Here is a 16,452-nt window from a genome sequence, read left to right as displayed (position 1 = left end):
AGAGCCATCCAGTGAGAATACGAAGTCAATGCTTTTGTCCGCCCGTGTGCGGATGAGTTATCCTGTTAATAGGACAATGCGGCGGTGCTTTGTGGATGAATCGGGGACGGTTTGTGTCGCTGTCGAGTCTCTCTCTCTCACGAGCTGCATTCAGCGAACCTCATTCCCATATGAGGGCTTCCTGTTTCCCTGCCGTCTCTGCCTCCCAAAATGGCTCCCGATGTCAGCACACAAAAACTCATTTTCTGCTTTGTCAAAATGCTTTTTACAAGCCCATGGGAAGTCAGGGGGTGATTTCACAGACACTTGTACATATTTTTTTTCTATAGTCTATGGTTTATGGTTGCAGTGAAAAGGGGCTGACTGGGGCAGGATCTGGCAGGGCTGTGTTTGTGGTGTAGACTCACAGGGGCAGAATCTGGCAGAGGCGTGTTTGTGGTGTAGACTCACTGGGGCAGAATCTGGCAGGGCTGTGTTTGTGGTGTAGACTCACTGGGGCAGAATCTGGCAGGGTTGTGATTGTGGTGTACACTCACTGGGGCAGAATCTGGCAGAGGTGTGTTTGTGGTGTAGACTCACTGGGGCAGAATCTGGCAGAGGTGTGTTTATGGTCTAGACTCACTGGGGCAGAATCTGGCAGAGGTGTGTTTATGGTCTAGACTCACTGGGGCAGAATCTGTCAGGGGTGTGTTTGCGGTATAGACTCACTGGGGCAGGACCTGGCAGGGCTGTGTTGGCGGTATAGACTCACTGGGGCAGGATCTGGCAGGGCTGTGTTGGTGGTATAGACTCACTGGGGCAGGACCTGGCAGGGCTGTGTTGGCGGTATAGACTCACTGGGGCAGGACCTGGCAGGGCTGTGTTGGCAGTATAAACTCACTGGGGCAGGACCTGGCAGGGCTGTGTTGGCGGTATAGACTCACTGGGGCAGGATCTGGCAGGGCTGTGTTGGCGGTATAGACTCACTGGGGCAGGACCTGGCAGGGCTGTGTTGGCGGTATAGACTCACTGGGGCAGGATCTGGCAGGGCTGTGTTGGCGGTATAGACTCACTGGGGCAGGATCTGGCAGGGCTGTGTTGGCGGTATAGACTCACTGGGGCAGGATCTGGTACAGAAGGGCCTCGGCTTTGCGCTTCTCCTCCAGGTAGGCCTGGGTGCGGTCCTCCACCAGCTCCTCCAGGTTGTTGGCGTACTGCTCCATGCGTGACAGCAGGTTATCCAGGATGTTGGAGCTGGAGCCGCTAGGGGAAGGAAGGAGGGAAGAGGGGGGGGGGCGGAGAGAGAAAGACAGAATTATGGGAGTGGTTCAGTAGAGCTGTATGTTAGAGGATGGGAGTGGTACAGCAGAGCTGTATGTTAGAGGATGGGAGTGGTACAGCAGAGCTGTATGTTAGAGGATGGGAGTGGTTCAGTAGAGCTGTATGTTGGGAGGTGAGTGGTTCAGTAGAGCTGTATGTTATAGGATGGGAGTGGTTCAGTAGAGCTGTATGTTATAGGATGGGAGTGGTTCAGTAGAGCTGTATGTTAGAGGATGGGAGTCGTTCAGTAGAGCTGTATGTTAGAGGATGGGAGTGGTTCAGTAGAGCTGTATGTTAGAGGATGGGAGTGGTTCAGTAGAGCTGTATGTTAGAGGATGGGAGTGGTTCAGCAGAGCTGTATGTTAGAGGATGGGAGTGGTACAGCAGAGCTGTATGTTAGAGGATGGGAGTGGTACAGCAGAGCTGTATGTCAGGGCAGGAGGCAGGCGGGGTACAGACCCGTTCTGCTTGTGCAGCAGGATCTTGACGTGGCTGAAGTCGGGCCTCTCCCCCAGGTCCTCGGCCCAGCAGCGCTGCATCAGCAGACCCAGCTCCTCGCTGTGGCTCTGGGGGCTGACGGCCGGCCGCAGGTAGGGCCACTCGCCCAGGGCCACACGGTCGATGATCTCTGAGGGGCCAGAGCCAGGGGACACCACTGTGAGGTATAGCCACACGCACGGGATACACTCACACACACACACACACACACACACACACACACACACACACACACACATTCACACACACACACACACACACACACACACACACACACACTCATATACACACACACACTCACACACACACACACACTCACACACTCACGCACACACACACACACACACACTCACACACACACACACACACACACACACACACACTCACACTCACACACACACACACACACTCATATACACACACACACACACATTCACACACACACACACACACACACTCATATACACACACACACACACACACACTCACACACACACACACACACACACACACACACACACTCATATACACACACACTCACACACACACACACACACACTCATATACACACACACACTCACACACACACACACACACACTCACACTCACACACACACACACTCATACTCACACTCACACACACACACACTCACACTCACACACACACACACACACACTCACACTCACACACACACACACACACACACACACCCTGCGCCATCCCTCAGGGCCACACAACCATCCCGGGGCCACACCAATTTCTGAGTTTCTTTTTTGGAGCACGTGTGGGACACAGACACACTGTTGCTCAGGGGGCTGGTTCCCCAGGGCAGCCTCTGTTTTCACCTGAGGCTGGACTCTACGCTGACCTTCTCCACTCAGTGATGAAGCTCCACACCGCGTTCCCTCACTGCAGCCCAGAAGGCAGGAACATGAACGCTAATGGCAGGCGGACCGTGGCAGCTAGCAGGAGGAAACTATCAAAAGGCACTTTCTAGTATCTACCCTCAATCATTCTAGCAAATTATGTTGGTCTAAATATAAATGATACTTTCTGTCTCTGTCCACACACATTCCTTCCTCACCCTCTCCCACGTCTCTCTCTAATTCAAAGCAGCAAACCTTTGTTTTCATGCATTGAAGGAAATACTTTCATGTGAATCCACCCCCTCCCTCTCCCCTGCCACCTCTTCTCTTCCTCTTCCATTCTCGTTTTCATGCTGTCCTTTTGCCGCTTTCTTCTTCTTCTATCTCAGCCTGTACTTTAAACACTAATTAAGGTGTGAGGTCACAAATGTGCGATTAGAATGTCCATTAGTGAACATTTCTAACGCTGATGTCACAATCGCCACTGGTAAGTGAAAGCGACCGAGTTCTAGAACACTGTCCTAGAATTCTGGAGACAAAGAAATATTCATTCCAAAACACCTGCTCTTGAAAAGGATTCAGCGTGGGTCCTTTGCATAGGGTTCTGTGGAGCAGTTGATCCAGCCATTTTGTGCAAACCGGGCGTGTGAGTGGCTCAGCACACATGGCGGCAATGTTTCCAACAATAGCGCATTGTGCTGTTACAGCACCACCTGGACGTCATTCGCTCTCCAGTCTTTCAGCGACATCAGTCTCCTCTTCACAAGCTTTCTCCCCATTCATCCCCCTTTCATGTCCCCCCCTCCTTTATTTCTCCACAGATTCCGCACCCTTTTAGCCTCCTTTTTACGCGACCGGGCAGAAGACTCAGACACGGAGCTTTCAGAGGGGCCCAGACGAGACCCGTGTCGCATGTGCAGAGCGTGAGCGTGAAGACTTTGATGTTTAAAAAAAAATCATTTTCTGCTTGTTATCCTTCCGAAGGTCAGCTTGTTTCATCCACTGTAAAGGGCTTCTCTTCAAACTACCTTCACCTGAAAGCCTTTGAGAGCGAGACGGGGGACAGGGAGGGGGTGCTGTAATGAAATGGAATCCTCCAGAGGTTTAAAAAATCAACATCCCCCTTTCATCTCCACTCCCCCCCCCCCCCCCCCCATGCCCCACACCCATTCTCTATCCTCTGCACACACGGTTAACAGTGACACTCATCTCTCCCATCAGGACCACGTGTCCGGAGGGGGCTCCCTGTATCCCGTCGCCCGGGGCGACGCACTGACCGGGCAGAGCATCCGTGGGCCCTGCTTGGCAACCTCAACCGGGGAGCCTTCACTGAGGGAGTGTGGGTCAGATACAGGGGGGATGGGCCAAAGCCCAGGGCTCACACACACACACACACACACACACACACTCACTCACTCACACACACACACACACACACACACCCTGCGCCAGATACAGGGGGGGATGGGCCAGAGCCCAGGGCTATCACCTCACACAGAGGAGGTGATGCGGAACATCAGCTACTCTAAGAAGAGACGGGGAGGGAGGTGGGGAGAGAGGGGGGAGAGACAGAGAGGGAGAGAATGAGAGAGAGGGGAAAGATAGAATGAGAGAAACACAAAAAGTCAGAGACAGAGGGAGAGAAAGAGGGGGAGAGAGACGGAGAGGGAGATAGATGGAAAGAGAGAGAATGAGAGAGGGGAAAAACAGAATGAGAGAAACACAAAAAGTCAGAGACAGATAAAGAGAGAGGGAGAGAGAGAGAGAGAGGGAAGGGGACTAGATTAGAGAGATCCGTGGCCTCTGGATACCACTCTCTCTCTCACTCAATTCACTTTTCTGTTCAAAGGTTCTTTACTGGCAACGACTTTACACACTGCTGCCAACTCACAGGTAACAAATGCTCACAGCCATCTACGGGGGTGAGCCCTGTGGGGCATTGAACTGGGAAAACATTTTTTTTAACTATAATCATTCTCTTTTTCTGTCTTTCTTTCTCTGTTTTAATGGGCTTGGTGTAATGGGCTAGATTTTGGCCTCAATATGTTTGGGTTTTTTGTAACATGCACATAGTGAGATAAAAAAAAAGAAAAATAAATTTTCATTGGTAGTTTTTACTTTCATCCTTTTTGTTTTTCTTTGGGAGTGTTGTGTTCTCTTTCTGTTTCCATTGGGTCTCTTCCAAATGTTTATGTGGAAGTGTTGAGTGAGACAGACATACAGACAGACAGGCAGACAGACAGACAGACAGGCACTCAGACAGAAAACAGGCAGACAGGCAGACAGACATGCAGACATACAGACTGGCAGACAGACAGGCACTCAGACAGACAGGCCGACAGACAGACATGCAGGCAGGCAGTCAGACAGAAAAACAGGCAGACAGGCAGGCAGTCAGACAGAAAAACAGGCAGACAGGCAGACAGACATGCAGCCATACAGACAGGCAGACAGACATGCAGGCAGGCATACATACATACAGACAAACTTGGCATCTAGCTTTCACCTCTAAGTGGAGATACTATATCACTCCCTCTGGACACAAAGAACACATTGCGTTCTTGTGTGACCCGGTCTGATACAATCAGAAAAGCTTTCACTGCACGTATCACACCGCACAAAGAGCCTATTCACTCTTCACAACCCGGAGAATAAAAACACTTACATTTCATTTCACAAATCTGGCCTTTTGAATTCACAGGGCATTTCACCCAGATCCACAGATGCCACAGATGCATTATGGGAAACACAGCTGTATTTTTTTAAAAGACTTCCTCTACCGTCTTAAGCTGAATAAAAATGTCTTCAATCTTCGATCATTGAGGCCATTGTAAGCTTTTCATCTCGAGTAAAGACTGCCAGTCATTATTAAATATGTGCACTTGATAGCATACCCTGAAACGTTCTTAATAACTGTTCTAAACGCTCTCAGAATTAATTTACAAAATAAAAGTCCAGCTCAGTGGAAGAGTGAAGAATGATTTGAAGTTGGTTTTGTTTTTCTCGTACTATGTATGAATATGCACTTAAGTTTGTACTTTAGTTCGTGTGGTGTCTGAGTTTGTACTTTAGTATGTATAGTGAACAAACACTGGTACTTTTGGAATGTCTCATCGTTACACACTGGTGTGGAGATGTTGTTCAAGTTCCTGCTCAGTAATCAGGTGAATGCTGGCTCATGTGAGTCTCTTTCATTGTAAGGCACTCTGGGTGAGACAGTGTGCTGGATGTGTGTTTCTATGTGTGTGTGTGTGTGTGTGTGTGTGTGTGTGTGTGTGTCTTTATTAGGCATTCTTGTTGGTCTTCTGCTGCTGTAGCCTATCCATTTAAGAGGTTTGACGCATTGTGTGTTCAGAGATGCTCTTCTGCATACCACTGTTGTAATGCATGGTTATTTGCGTTACTGTTACCTTTCTGACAGCTTTGACCAGTCTTGCCCTTCTCTCATTAACAAGGCGTTTGGGTTCACTGAACTGCTGCCCACAGAACTGCTCATTGGATCTTCCTCTTGTCCACGTCTGGATGCTTTTATGCATTTAGTTGCTGCCACATGATTGGCTGATTAAATATTTGTATTAACAAGCTTGTGTACAACTCTACCTAATACCTACCTACCTACCTCGGTGAGTGTATGTGTGAATGTAAGTGTGTGTGTGTGTGTGCGTGTGCGTGCGTGCGTGTGAGTGTGTGCGTGTGAGTGTGTGCGTGTATGTGTTTTGGAGCGTGTGTGCGTGCAACACACATGACCACACACTCATCACCTACACACACACACACATACACACACACACACACACACACACACACACTCTCCCTCTGTTACCTAGTGATTGTAAAGAGCCCCAGCTCAGTGGCTCCCCTTCTCTCTCACCTTTGGGGCTCAGTGGCTCTCTCTTTCACCTTTGGAGCTCAGTGGCTCCCCCTCTCTCACCTTTGGGACTCAGTGGCTCTCTCTCTCCCTGCCTCTGACCTTTGGGGCTCAGTGGCTCTCTCTCTCTCACCTTTGGAGCTCAGTGGCTCTCTCTCTCACCTGTGGAGCTCAGTGGCTCTCTCTTTCACCTTTGGAGCTCAGTGGCTCCCCCTCTCTCACCTTTGGGACTCAGTGGCTCTCTCTCTCCCTGCCTCTGACCTTTGGGGCTCAGTGGCTCTCTCTCTCTCACCTTTGGAGCTCAGTGGCTCTCTCTCTCACCTGTGGAGCTCAGTGGCTCAGTGGATCCCCCTCTCTCACCTTTGGGACTCAGTGGCTCCCCCTCTCAAACCTTTGGAGCTCAGTGGCTCCCCCTCTCTCACCTTTGGGACTCAGTGGCTCCCCCTCTCTCACCTTTGGGACTCAGTGGCTCCCCCTCTCTCACCTTTGGGACTCAGTGGCTCCCCCTCTCTCACCTTTGGGACTCAGTGGCTCCCCCTCTCTCACTTTTGGGACTCAGTGGCTCCCCCTCTCTCACCTTTGGGACTCAGTGGCTCCCCCTCTCTGACCTTTGGGACTCAGTGGCTCCCCCTCTCTGACCTTTGGGACTCAGTGGCTCCCCCTCTCTGACCTTTGGGACTCAGTGGCTCCCCCTCTCTCACCTTTGGGACTCAATGGCTCCCCCTCTCTCACCTTTGGGACTCAGTGGCTCCCCCTCTCTCACCTTTGGGACTCAGTGGCTCCCCCTCTCTCACCTTTGGGACTCAGTGGCTCCCCCTCTCTCACCTTTGGGACTCAGCGGCTCCCCCTCCTGGTAGAAGACGCCCTTGCGCAGCGCCACTTCCTGCAGGATAATGCCGAAGCTGTAGACGTCGCCCTTCTGCGTCCCGCTGGGCGGGGGGCACTCAGCCCGCAGCAGCTCCGGGGCGGTCCACAGCTTTCCTAAAACAGGAGGAGGAAAGGAGGAGGAGGAGGAGAGGAGAGAGAGGAGGGAGAAATATGAAAGGGACAGGGATGAGAATTTGCTCTACCTTTAAGGGTTCGCTGTTTAAGGCCAAATGTTCCAAAAGTATTTGTAATTATATAATTGACCAATTAGATTATCAGCACAACAGTGTGAATGAAAAGTTGAATCCAACATTTGCTTTAATGGCAATGGGCACTCAAGCTGGCATGGACTCCACAAATCTGCGCAAAACCTGATGATCCCTGATGTTATCCCAGCATTATTATTAGCTTCCAAAGAGCATCTTGTGATGTTACTGAATGCCTGGCTTTTGTCTGTCTTCAAGTGTCCCCGTGTTCAGTGGGGTTTGAGGTCAGGTGGTTGTTGATTGTGCAGCACTCCTTGCTCTTCTTTGGTCTTCAAGTAGTTCTTGCAAAGCTTTGAAGTAACTTTAATTTGTTTTAATTTGCGTCTTTAATTTGTTTAATGAAAAAAAGTCCAAAAACCCAGAGGAAACCCACACAGACACGGGAAGAACATGCAAACTCCGCACAGAGAGGCCCCGGCTGACGGGGATTCAAACCCAGGACCTCCTTGCTGTGAGGCGGCAGTGCTACCCACTGCACCATCCGTGCCGCCACCAGAATGTTTTATGCCTACCTTTTTCAGTGGCTAGGTTGTGGTCACTGAGTCTGTACTTGGTAAGGACACGTCTCTGCTTCATATCTCCGACAGTCACGAGACATTCGGCCAATTTGCATTGTCGTTTTAGGGCCAGGCAGCAATTAAGCTTGTTTTGTGTTTTGGTTTGGCTGTTCCAATGTTCCTGATGAATGGTTTTCTTTTGTTTGACAGTTTGGTTTATTGTGATTTGTGTTTGCGAAGCAGTGCTGGTCTGTGAGATGTTATTGTTCGGCGTGAGATGATTAGTTAGTCTCAGAGGGAGTTGTGGACTGACTTGCGGACTCTTCACGGTTCAGATCTTGCATGGAACCACGGTGTTGTTTTGGGACTTGATTTCGGATGCATCTAGAATTTGAGTGATCTTTTTTTGTATGTTTATAACCAATGGAAACAGTCCTAATTCAGCCCCTGCATGCATTGTTTGGTGTTGTTTGCTGGATGTTTAGCACTGTTTTGCAGAATTCTGCATGTAGGGCTTCAATTGGATGTTTCTCCAATCTAACACAGTTGTGTTGACTGAGTGGACCCCATACTTCACTTCTAATTGGAATATCAATCTGGAAGAATTGTTTTCGGACTGCATAGAAGGCTCTGCAGGCCTTTTCTTTCAGTGAATTCAGTGAAGTTTCCCGAGGCACTCATTTTCAGCCCCAGGTACAGTAATGATAGAACAGGGCGTGTTCTTGGGCAGTTTTCCAGAAACAACGTGTGTCCTGAGATCTTGCCTTTTTTCGGAAGAGCATTGTTTTAGATTTTTAGGGCGATGTTTCTGACGGCATAATTATGTTATTTTATTCAGTTTGACGCCTACTTCCTGTCTCTCCTTCATTATGATCAGAGTAGCAGCTTGTTAGTTTTCATGTGGTTAAGGCATTGTGGCATTCAGTCGCTGCCAAACCCTGACACATAAGAAATAATAAAACCCTCCCGCGGGCAGAATTTCCCTGTCACAACAAACATGTCTTTGTTTCCCTGAATTAGGCATTATGAGTTATGAGTTAGGCATTACGTTATTATGGTAACGTTATGAGACGTCACAGCAGCGCAGTTTCACAATGGCAGAGTTTTGTTTTGTTTTTTATTTTTTTGCAGGAAGGGGAAGAACAGCACAGGAGCGGTTTGTGATGGCCGGCGGCGTGCGGAGGAGGGTCACATGACTCGCGGAGGAGGGTCACATGACGCGCGGAGGAGGGTCACATGACTCGCGGAGGAGGGTCACGTGACGCGCGGAGGAGGGTCACGTGACGCGCGGAGGAGGGTCACATGACTCGCGGAGGAGGGTCACATGACGCGTGGAGGAGGGTCACATGACGCGCGGAGGAGGGTCACATGACTCGCGGAGGAGGGTCACATGACTCACGGAGGAGGGTCACATGACGCGCGGAGGAGGGTCACGTGACTCACGGAGGAGGGTCACATGACGCGCGGAGGAGGGTCACATGACGTGCGGAGGAGGGTCACATGACTCACGGGCGTAGAAGGTGTGCGCGTCCTCGCTGTCGGCCTCTCCGCGGAAGCTGGCCAGGCCGTAGTCCGTGATCTTCAGCACGAAGCGGCTGTCCACCACGCAGTTCGACGACTTCAGGCTGCCGTGGGAGACGATCACGCTGTTGTGCAGAAAAGCCATGCCCTGGAGAGAGGGAGGGAGGGAGGGAGGGAGAGAGGGAAAGAGAGATGGAGCGAGAGAGAGAGGGAGAGAAGGAGGGAGGGAGGGAGATGGAGAGTGAGAGAGGGAGGGAGAGAAGGAGGGAGGGAGAGAGAAAGGGAGAGAGGGAGGGAGGGAGAGAGAGGGAGAGAAAGAGAGAGGGAAAGAGGGAGAGAGAAAGGGAGAGAGAGGGAAAGAGGGAGAGAGAGTGAGGGAGAAAGGGAGAGAAGGAGAGAGATGGAGAGAGAGAGGGAGAGAGAGGGAGGGAGAAAGGGAGAGAGAGGGAGGGAGAGAGGAAGAAAGGGAGAGAGATTGTTGATGGGGAGCAGAGGGAAGGAAGGAGGGAAGGGGTTAATCAAGAGAGGGGACGGAAGTTTATTTAAATAAATAAATACATGTTTTTTCTCATTTTAAAAAGGACATACAAACATGATAAAAAAACAGCTTCAAGATAACACAAAGTAGTACACAAACATAATAAAAAAAACATACTTGCATCTCCCAGTGAGAAGCAATGGCCCACCCATCTGAGCTCCAGGCACCATTAAATCAAGAACCCCCCAAAATATCTTCTGTACCTATTCTTCCCAATGCATGTATTTATGAGTGTTTGGAGGTGGGCGGAAGGGGGTGGGTGCACAAAGAAAGATGGAAGATGGAAGAGAATCTGGGAAGACAGATTTTAGCCGTGCCTTGCTAATGCAATTGCCTGTGCCAGTAAAGCCACTTTAAGTAACCTGAGAGGAGGGAAGGAAGTCAGAACGGTACAAGTGACTCATGAAAGGAGCGAGCCAGAGATGGAGAGAGAGAGGGAAAGGGCCGTTTTATGTTCTGATATATTCTGGACGTATTCTGAACATAAGCGTAGTTCAATAATGCCCGTGGAGCCAGTGTGAATCCTTTATTAAAGGGTACAATAGGTAAGATTTACAAAACGTTGTTACAAGACCATTGTAAATCCCTTCCCATCATTGACAAAGGCACACTGGCATGTTGACTCACCCTCTGCCTGTGTTCATTTGTCAAATTTGGGTTTCAAAATAGACAGTTAACGGGCCGGCACTCTGTACCAAAACATTGTATAGCTGTACAATAATTAAAGCTCATTGGTTGAAAATTGGTTCCAATTGCCACAGCCAATGGCGTTTCAATATCAGCGCCTTCGCAGAGAAGGCGGAGGGATAAACAGTGTTGTGGTTTGAGGGCGTTTGTTGCTGCAATTCCTCTCTTGACCGCTAGGAGTCTGAAATGACCTGTGGTACCTTTACGCCCCTTTAGGGCCCTGTCAGGCAGGGGGGGCTCTGTCAGGCAGGGGGAGCCTGCCGGGCAGGGGGCCCACCACGCACCTTCACAATGTCGTTGATGAGAGAGTATCTGAACATCCAGTCCAAGGTGATGCTCTCGTTCTCCATAATGTCCTGAATAATCAAAGACACACGCACGCACACACACACACACACACACAAACAAAAACACATGTACATGCATGCACACACAAAAAAAATACACGCACACAAACACACGGACACGCACACACACACACACACACAGACAAAGAAACACACACACAAATATATATTATTTCAGAGATCAGCTGAATACCAAGTTAAAGGTGATGCCCTTGTTGGCTAGGGGAACCCAGCCAACTGCATCTATAGATGTGTTATTAATTGCCTATGAAACATTTATAACTAATCTATAGCTGTGTTATTAAGGATTTATAAAGGGCAACAGGGCGCCCATGAATAAATCATGCTTCTGCTTCCCGTGTTAAATCCATTCATCAGCCACACCTTAAAATCCCAGGATTTAAAACGCTGTGCGATTTCAACGCGTCTTTACCGAGTACGTGTGAAAAAAAAACGTGAAACAAAGTCACAAATCTGAAAAACAACCACGGATTAAAAAAAAGACTTGATTGGGCGCGGTGTTACCTGCAGGCTCCCGCGGGGACAGTACTCTGTGATGATGCAGATGTTGGGGGCGTCGATGCAGGCGCCGATGAAACGGGTCAGGTGCTCGTTCTGGACATCCCTCATCTGCAGCCGGGGGGGGGGGGGGGGGGGGGGGGTGTAGGAAGAGGGGGAGTCAGGCGTGGAACTACAAAATGTACAACAAACTCCGGCACATTTGTATTTAACCTGCGGTGGCACCAGACGCCGGGACTTGAACGTTCGCGCGCGGCGGGGATCGGCGAGAGGCGAGGCGCGATTAAAAGCATTCCCGCGTCCGCCCCTCGACAGGAGCGCAGCAGATGTTGTTATGTCTAAGAGGAGTCTCCGCTGGGAGCGCTCCCGTTCCGGATTAACCGGGAGCGACAGACACAGGCACGCGCCGGGTCCCCTGACAACGCAGAACACCGCCGTGAAAGGCAGGACGACCCGGTTAATGAGCCACTACATATTACAGGGAAGTGTGCGCAAGTGTGTGTGTGTGTGTGTGTGTGTGCTTCTCTCCAGCCACTGAGTCTCCAGAGGGGACGGCTCATAGTTAGACAACTTTTCTCTCAATAACTTCGCCCGTTGTCATGCCAACGCTTGCCAGACAGGCACGTAAGAAAACCAAAATAAGTATTCTGACATCAAAAAAAAAAAGGTACATCTGCATTCTGTAACAAGTAAATCGTGCAGGTGAAATTCTGTCCCAGAGTTGTTTTTTTCCTCTTTATCTTGTCAAATAGAGCAGACATATCTTAACTCAGTGCTGCTCAATATGTGGAGTGTGTTGTGTGTGTTGTATATGATATAAGAAAAAGAAAAGAAATAAACATTTGATCTGTGTTTCACATACATTTCATATTCAGATTTAGACTATTTATCTATGTGTGAAAATGCATGAATATGTACTTGAATCTTTCCATTGTGGGTGGAAAAGTTTGTCACGCCAGTAATAAATTACCCTGCACATTCATCAAGAATTGTTTATCATTGTTTTCTTTTCACTATGTTTTTATGGCATTACAGTTCTCAAAGTATTCCTGTGTACCTTGTTGCCTTATTATCACAAAGAATAACATCACAACACAAATTTTCAGATGATAAATTCTAGGTTGAGTCAGGCATTTAGCAGATGTCCCTATCCCGCACAATTTACTTACACAGCTTTTGAATTTTTTTTACAATCTATGTGTGTGTGAGTCCCCGGTAGTGTGTGTGTGAGTCCCCAGTAGTGTGTGTTAGTGTGTGTGTGTGTCCAGTAGTGTGTGTGTGTGTGTGAGTCTCCAGTAGTGTGTGTGTGTGTGTGAGTCTCCAGTAGTGTGTGTGAGTGAGTCCCCAGTAGTGTATGTGAGTCTCTGGTAGTGTGTGTGTGTGTGTGTGTGTGTGTGAGTCCCCAGTAGTATGTGTGTGTGAGTCCCCGGTAGTGTGTGTGTGTGTGAGTCCCCAGTAGTGTGTGTGTGTGTGTGTGTGAGTCTCTGGTAGAGTGTGTGTGTGTGTCCTGTAGTGTGTGTGTGTGTGAGTCTCCGGTAGTGTGTGTGTGAGTCCCCGGTAGTGTGTGTGAGTGATTCCCCAGTAGTGTGTGTGAGTCCCTGGTAGTGTGTGTGTGTGAGTCCCCAGTAGTGTGTGTGAGTGATTCCCCAGTAGTGTGTGTGAGTCCCTGGTAGTGTGTGTGTGTGAGTCCCCAGTAGTGTGTGTGAGTGATTCCCCAGTAGTGTGTGTGAGTCCCTGGTAGTGTGTGTGTGTGTGTGTGTGTGTGTGTGTGTCCCCAGTAGTGTATGTGAGTCTCTGGTAGTGTGTGTGTGTGTGTGTGTGTGAGTCCCCAGTAGTATGTGTGTGTGAGTCCCCGGTAGTGTGTGTGTGTGTGAGTCCCCAGTAGTATGTGTGTATGTGTGTGTGAGTCTCTGGTAGAGTGTGTGTGTGTGTCCTGTAGTGTGTGTGTGTGAGTCTCCGGTAGTGTGTGTGTGTGTGAGTCCCCGGTAGTGTGTGTGAGTGATTCCCCAGTAGTGTGTGTGTGTGAGTCCCCAGTAGTGTGTGTGTGTGAGTCCCCAGTAGTGTGTGTGTGTGAGTCCCCGGTAGTGTGTGCAGCTCACAGCTCCAGTAGTGTGTGTGAGTGACAGCTCCAGTAGTGTGTGTGAGTGACAGCTCCAGTAGTGTGTGTGAGTGATTCCCCAGTAGTGTGTGTGAGTCCCTGGTAGTGTGTGTGTGTGTGTGTGTGTGTCCCCAGTAGTGTATGTGAGTCTCTGGTAGTGTGTGTGTGTGTGTGTGTGTGAGTCCCCAGTAGTATGTGTGTGTGAGTCCCCGGTAGTGTGTGTGTGTGTGAGTCCCCAGTAGTATGTGTGTATGTGTGTGTGAGTCTCTGGTAGAGTGTGTGTGTGTGTCCTGTAGTGTGTGTGTGTGAGTCTCCGGTAGTGTGTGTGTGTGTGAGTCCCCGGTAGTGTGTGTGAGTGATTCCCCAGTAGTGTGTGTGTGTGAGTCCCCAGTAGTGTGTGTGTGTGAGTCCCCGGTAGTGTGTGCAGCTCACAGCTCCAGTAGTGTGTGTGAGTGACAGCTCCAGTAGTGTGTGTGAGTGACAGCTCCAGTAGTGTGTGTGAGTGACAGCTCCAGTAGTGTGTGTGAGTGACAGCTCCAGTAGTGTGTGTGAGTGACAGCTCCAGTAGTGTGCAGAGTGACAGCTCCAGTAGTGTGTGTGAGTGACAGCTCCAGTAGTGTGTGTGAGTGACAGCTCCAGTAGTGTGTGCAGAGTGACAGCTCCAGTAGTGTGTGTGAGTGACAGCTCCAGTAGTGTGTGTGAGTGACAGCTCCAGTAGTGTGTGTGAGTGACAGCTCCAGTAGTGTGTGTGAGTGACAGCTCCAGTAGTGTGTGCAGAGTGACAGCTCCAGTAGTGTGTGTGAGTGACAGCTCCAGTAGTGTGTGTGAGTGACAGCTCCAGTAGTGTGCAGAGTGACAGCTCCAGTAGTGTGTGTGAGTGACAGCTCCAGTAGTGTGTGCAGAGTGACAGCTCCAGTAGTGTGTGTGAGTGACAGCTCCAGTAGTGTGTGCAGCTCACAGCTCCAGCAGTGTGTGCAGAGTGACAGCTCCAGTAGTGTGTGTGAGTGACAGCTCCAGTAGTGTGTGTGAGTGACAGCTCCAGTAGTGTGTGCAGCTCACAGCTCCAGTAGTGTGTGTGAGTGACAGCTCCAGTAGTGTGTGTGAGTGACAGCTCCAGTAGTGTGTGTGAGTGACAGCTCCAGTAGTGTGTGCAGAGTGACAGCTCCAGTGAGGTTCAGACGTCCAGAGACTCACGTGCTTCAGCTCAAACAGCACCTTCCTGGTCAGCTCGATGCGCTTCTTGTTGACGTACTTTATGGCCGTGATATTCCCCTGCGGGAAAAAACAGAGCACAGTACAGTGTCAGCCAATCCAAGCATTTCTACCCCCGGTTTTGGAATGCCCAATCGCCCAATCACCCAATCACCAGCCCTCACCCCTGCTGTCAAATCGGGGAGCGTTCAGACCAACCCCCGGCATTAAAAAAAAGCTTGCACAGACGTGAGTCGGAGCGAAGAGTCTTCGGGCACAACTGAGAAGCTAAATGACGGGGGGCCCTAGTAACCGGCAATGAGACCTGGTGGCGCCAGGGCTGTGTAGTGTTCCCATTGATGGGTGCTAACTGGGAAAGTAATACAGAGCGCACATCTACTAACACAGGATGCGTTACCGTACCCAGGCTCCCCACCTCTCCCGGAAGGACGTGGATGTCAGAACGGCAGAGTCTCTGACCACTTTCAAACGCAGACTGAAGACTCATCTCTTCAGGCTGCACCTTTCCCTCCCTACCTCGCCACCATGATTAGCCTTATGCATGCCATCGATTATAATGGCCCTTATATATGGTTATATACAGATATTGTTGTTCTGAATTTGGCACCTGATCGCTGACGCCCACGAGCGGGAGCGGAAATCTCACATAAATCGGCACATCTGCACCGCAGGCAGGAGAGAAGCTCAGGAGTTTGCAGGATATCCCGTCGCGAATTGACAAACAGTCGCAAATTGGGGAACCACAGAGCACGAGTGAGAATCCCACCAGGTCGAGTAATTTGTCTCTCAGAAATAATTTTCGCAAAGGGTGGGAGTCTGCTGTATTTTTCAGTTTAGGAGTAAATTTGGGGGGTGAAAATTAAGGGGAAAAAAAGTATTTGCCAGATTGCTCTCCAGTGTTTTTACTGTCTGATCTGCCCATGTACCAAGACCCGTTTTGTTTTTGACTTGTTTTCTGGATTATCCTTCTGTTTGTTTATGACCCGCTGTTCTTGGACTCCAGGTTTGTGTTTTTGGATTTTTGATTCTGTTTATCTGCCTGTTTGGACTGCCTTATGGTTTTCGACCCTCTGCCTGTGACCTTGAATACTCTTTGGATTTCCTTTGCTGTATCTGTTTGCCTGGCTTCCGGACTCCCGCGTGGATTAACTGTCGGATCTCCATTACCAGTTTGCTGGCAATTGACCTTCGCCTGTTTACCCTGCAACAAAGTTAACCGTCTCTTATTTCGAGCTAGTCCCTGTGAAGTTGTTGGGGGGGAAGGAGTCTCATGTAAACAAGTTAATTGCGTTTCCTTCGCTATGATTTAATTTATTTATTTTACTGTTTTTCTTTTGTGACTGGTAGGGCCCGAAGTGCTTTTCTGAG

The 16,452-nt window shown here is 49.7% G+C and overlaps 1 protein-coding gene across 1 annotated transcript in view; it reads right to left on the bottom strand.

Annotated features, from left to right (window-relative positions):
- LOC133137665 (atrial natriuretic peptide receptor 1-like) overlaps positions 1 to 16,452 on the bottom strand; it is a gene marked incomplete at its 5' end in the record, with an annotated part of 70,617 nt that overhangs the window by 7,439 nt on the left and 46,726 nt on the right. Inside the window, 7 exons of the mRNA XM_061256004.1 lie at positions 1,096 to 1,242; positions 1,759 to 1,927; positions 7,358 to 7,513; positions 9,672 to 9,831; positions 11,193 to 11,264; positions 11,781 to 11,885; positions 15,067 to 15,144. Of these exons, the coding sequence (XP_061111988.1) occupies positions 1,096 to 1,242; positions 1,759 to 1,927; positions 7,358 to 7,513; positions 9,672 to 9,831; positions 11,193 to 11,264; positions 11,781 to 11,885; positions 15,067 to 15,144 (887 nt within the window). The remainder of the gene's footprint in view (positions 1 to 1,095; positions 1,243 to 1,758; positions 1,928 to 7,357; positions 7,514 to 9,671; positions 9,832 to 11,192; positions 11,265 to 11,780; positions 11,886 to 15,066; positions 15,145 to 16,452) is intronic.

The sequence above is a fragment of the Conger conger genome, chromosome 9 (assembly GCF_963514075.1).
Source record: "Conger conger chromosome 9, fConCon1.1, whole genome shotgun sequence".
NCBI classification, from domain to species: domain Eukaryota; kingdom Metazoa; phylum Chordata; class Actinopteri; order Anguilliformes; family Congridae; genus Conger; species Conger conger.
The sequence above is the reverse complement of the archived record's forward strand: the minus strand, read 5'-3'. Positions and strand labels throughout refer to the sequence as shown.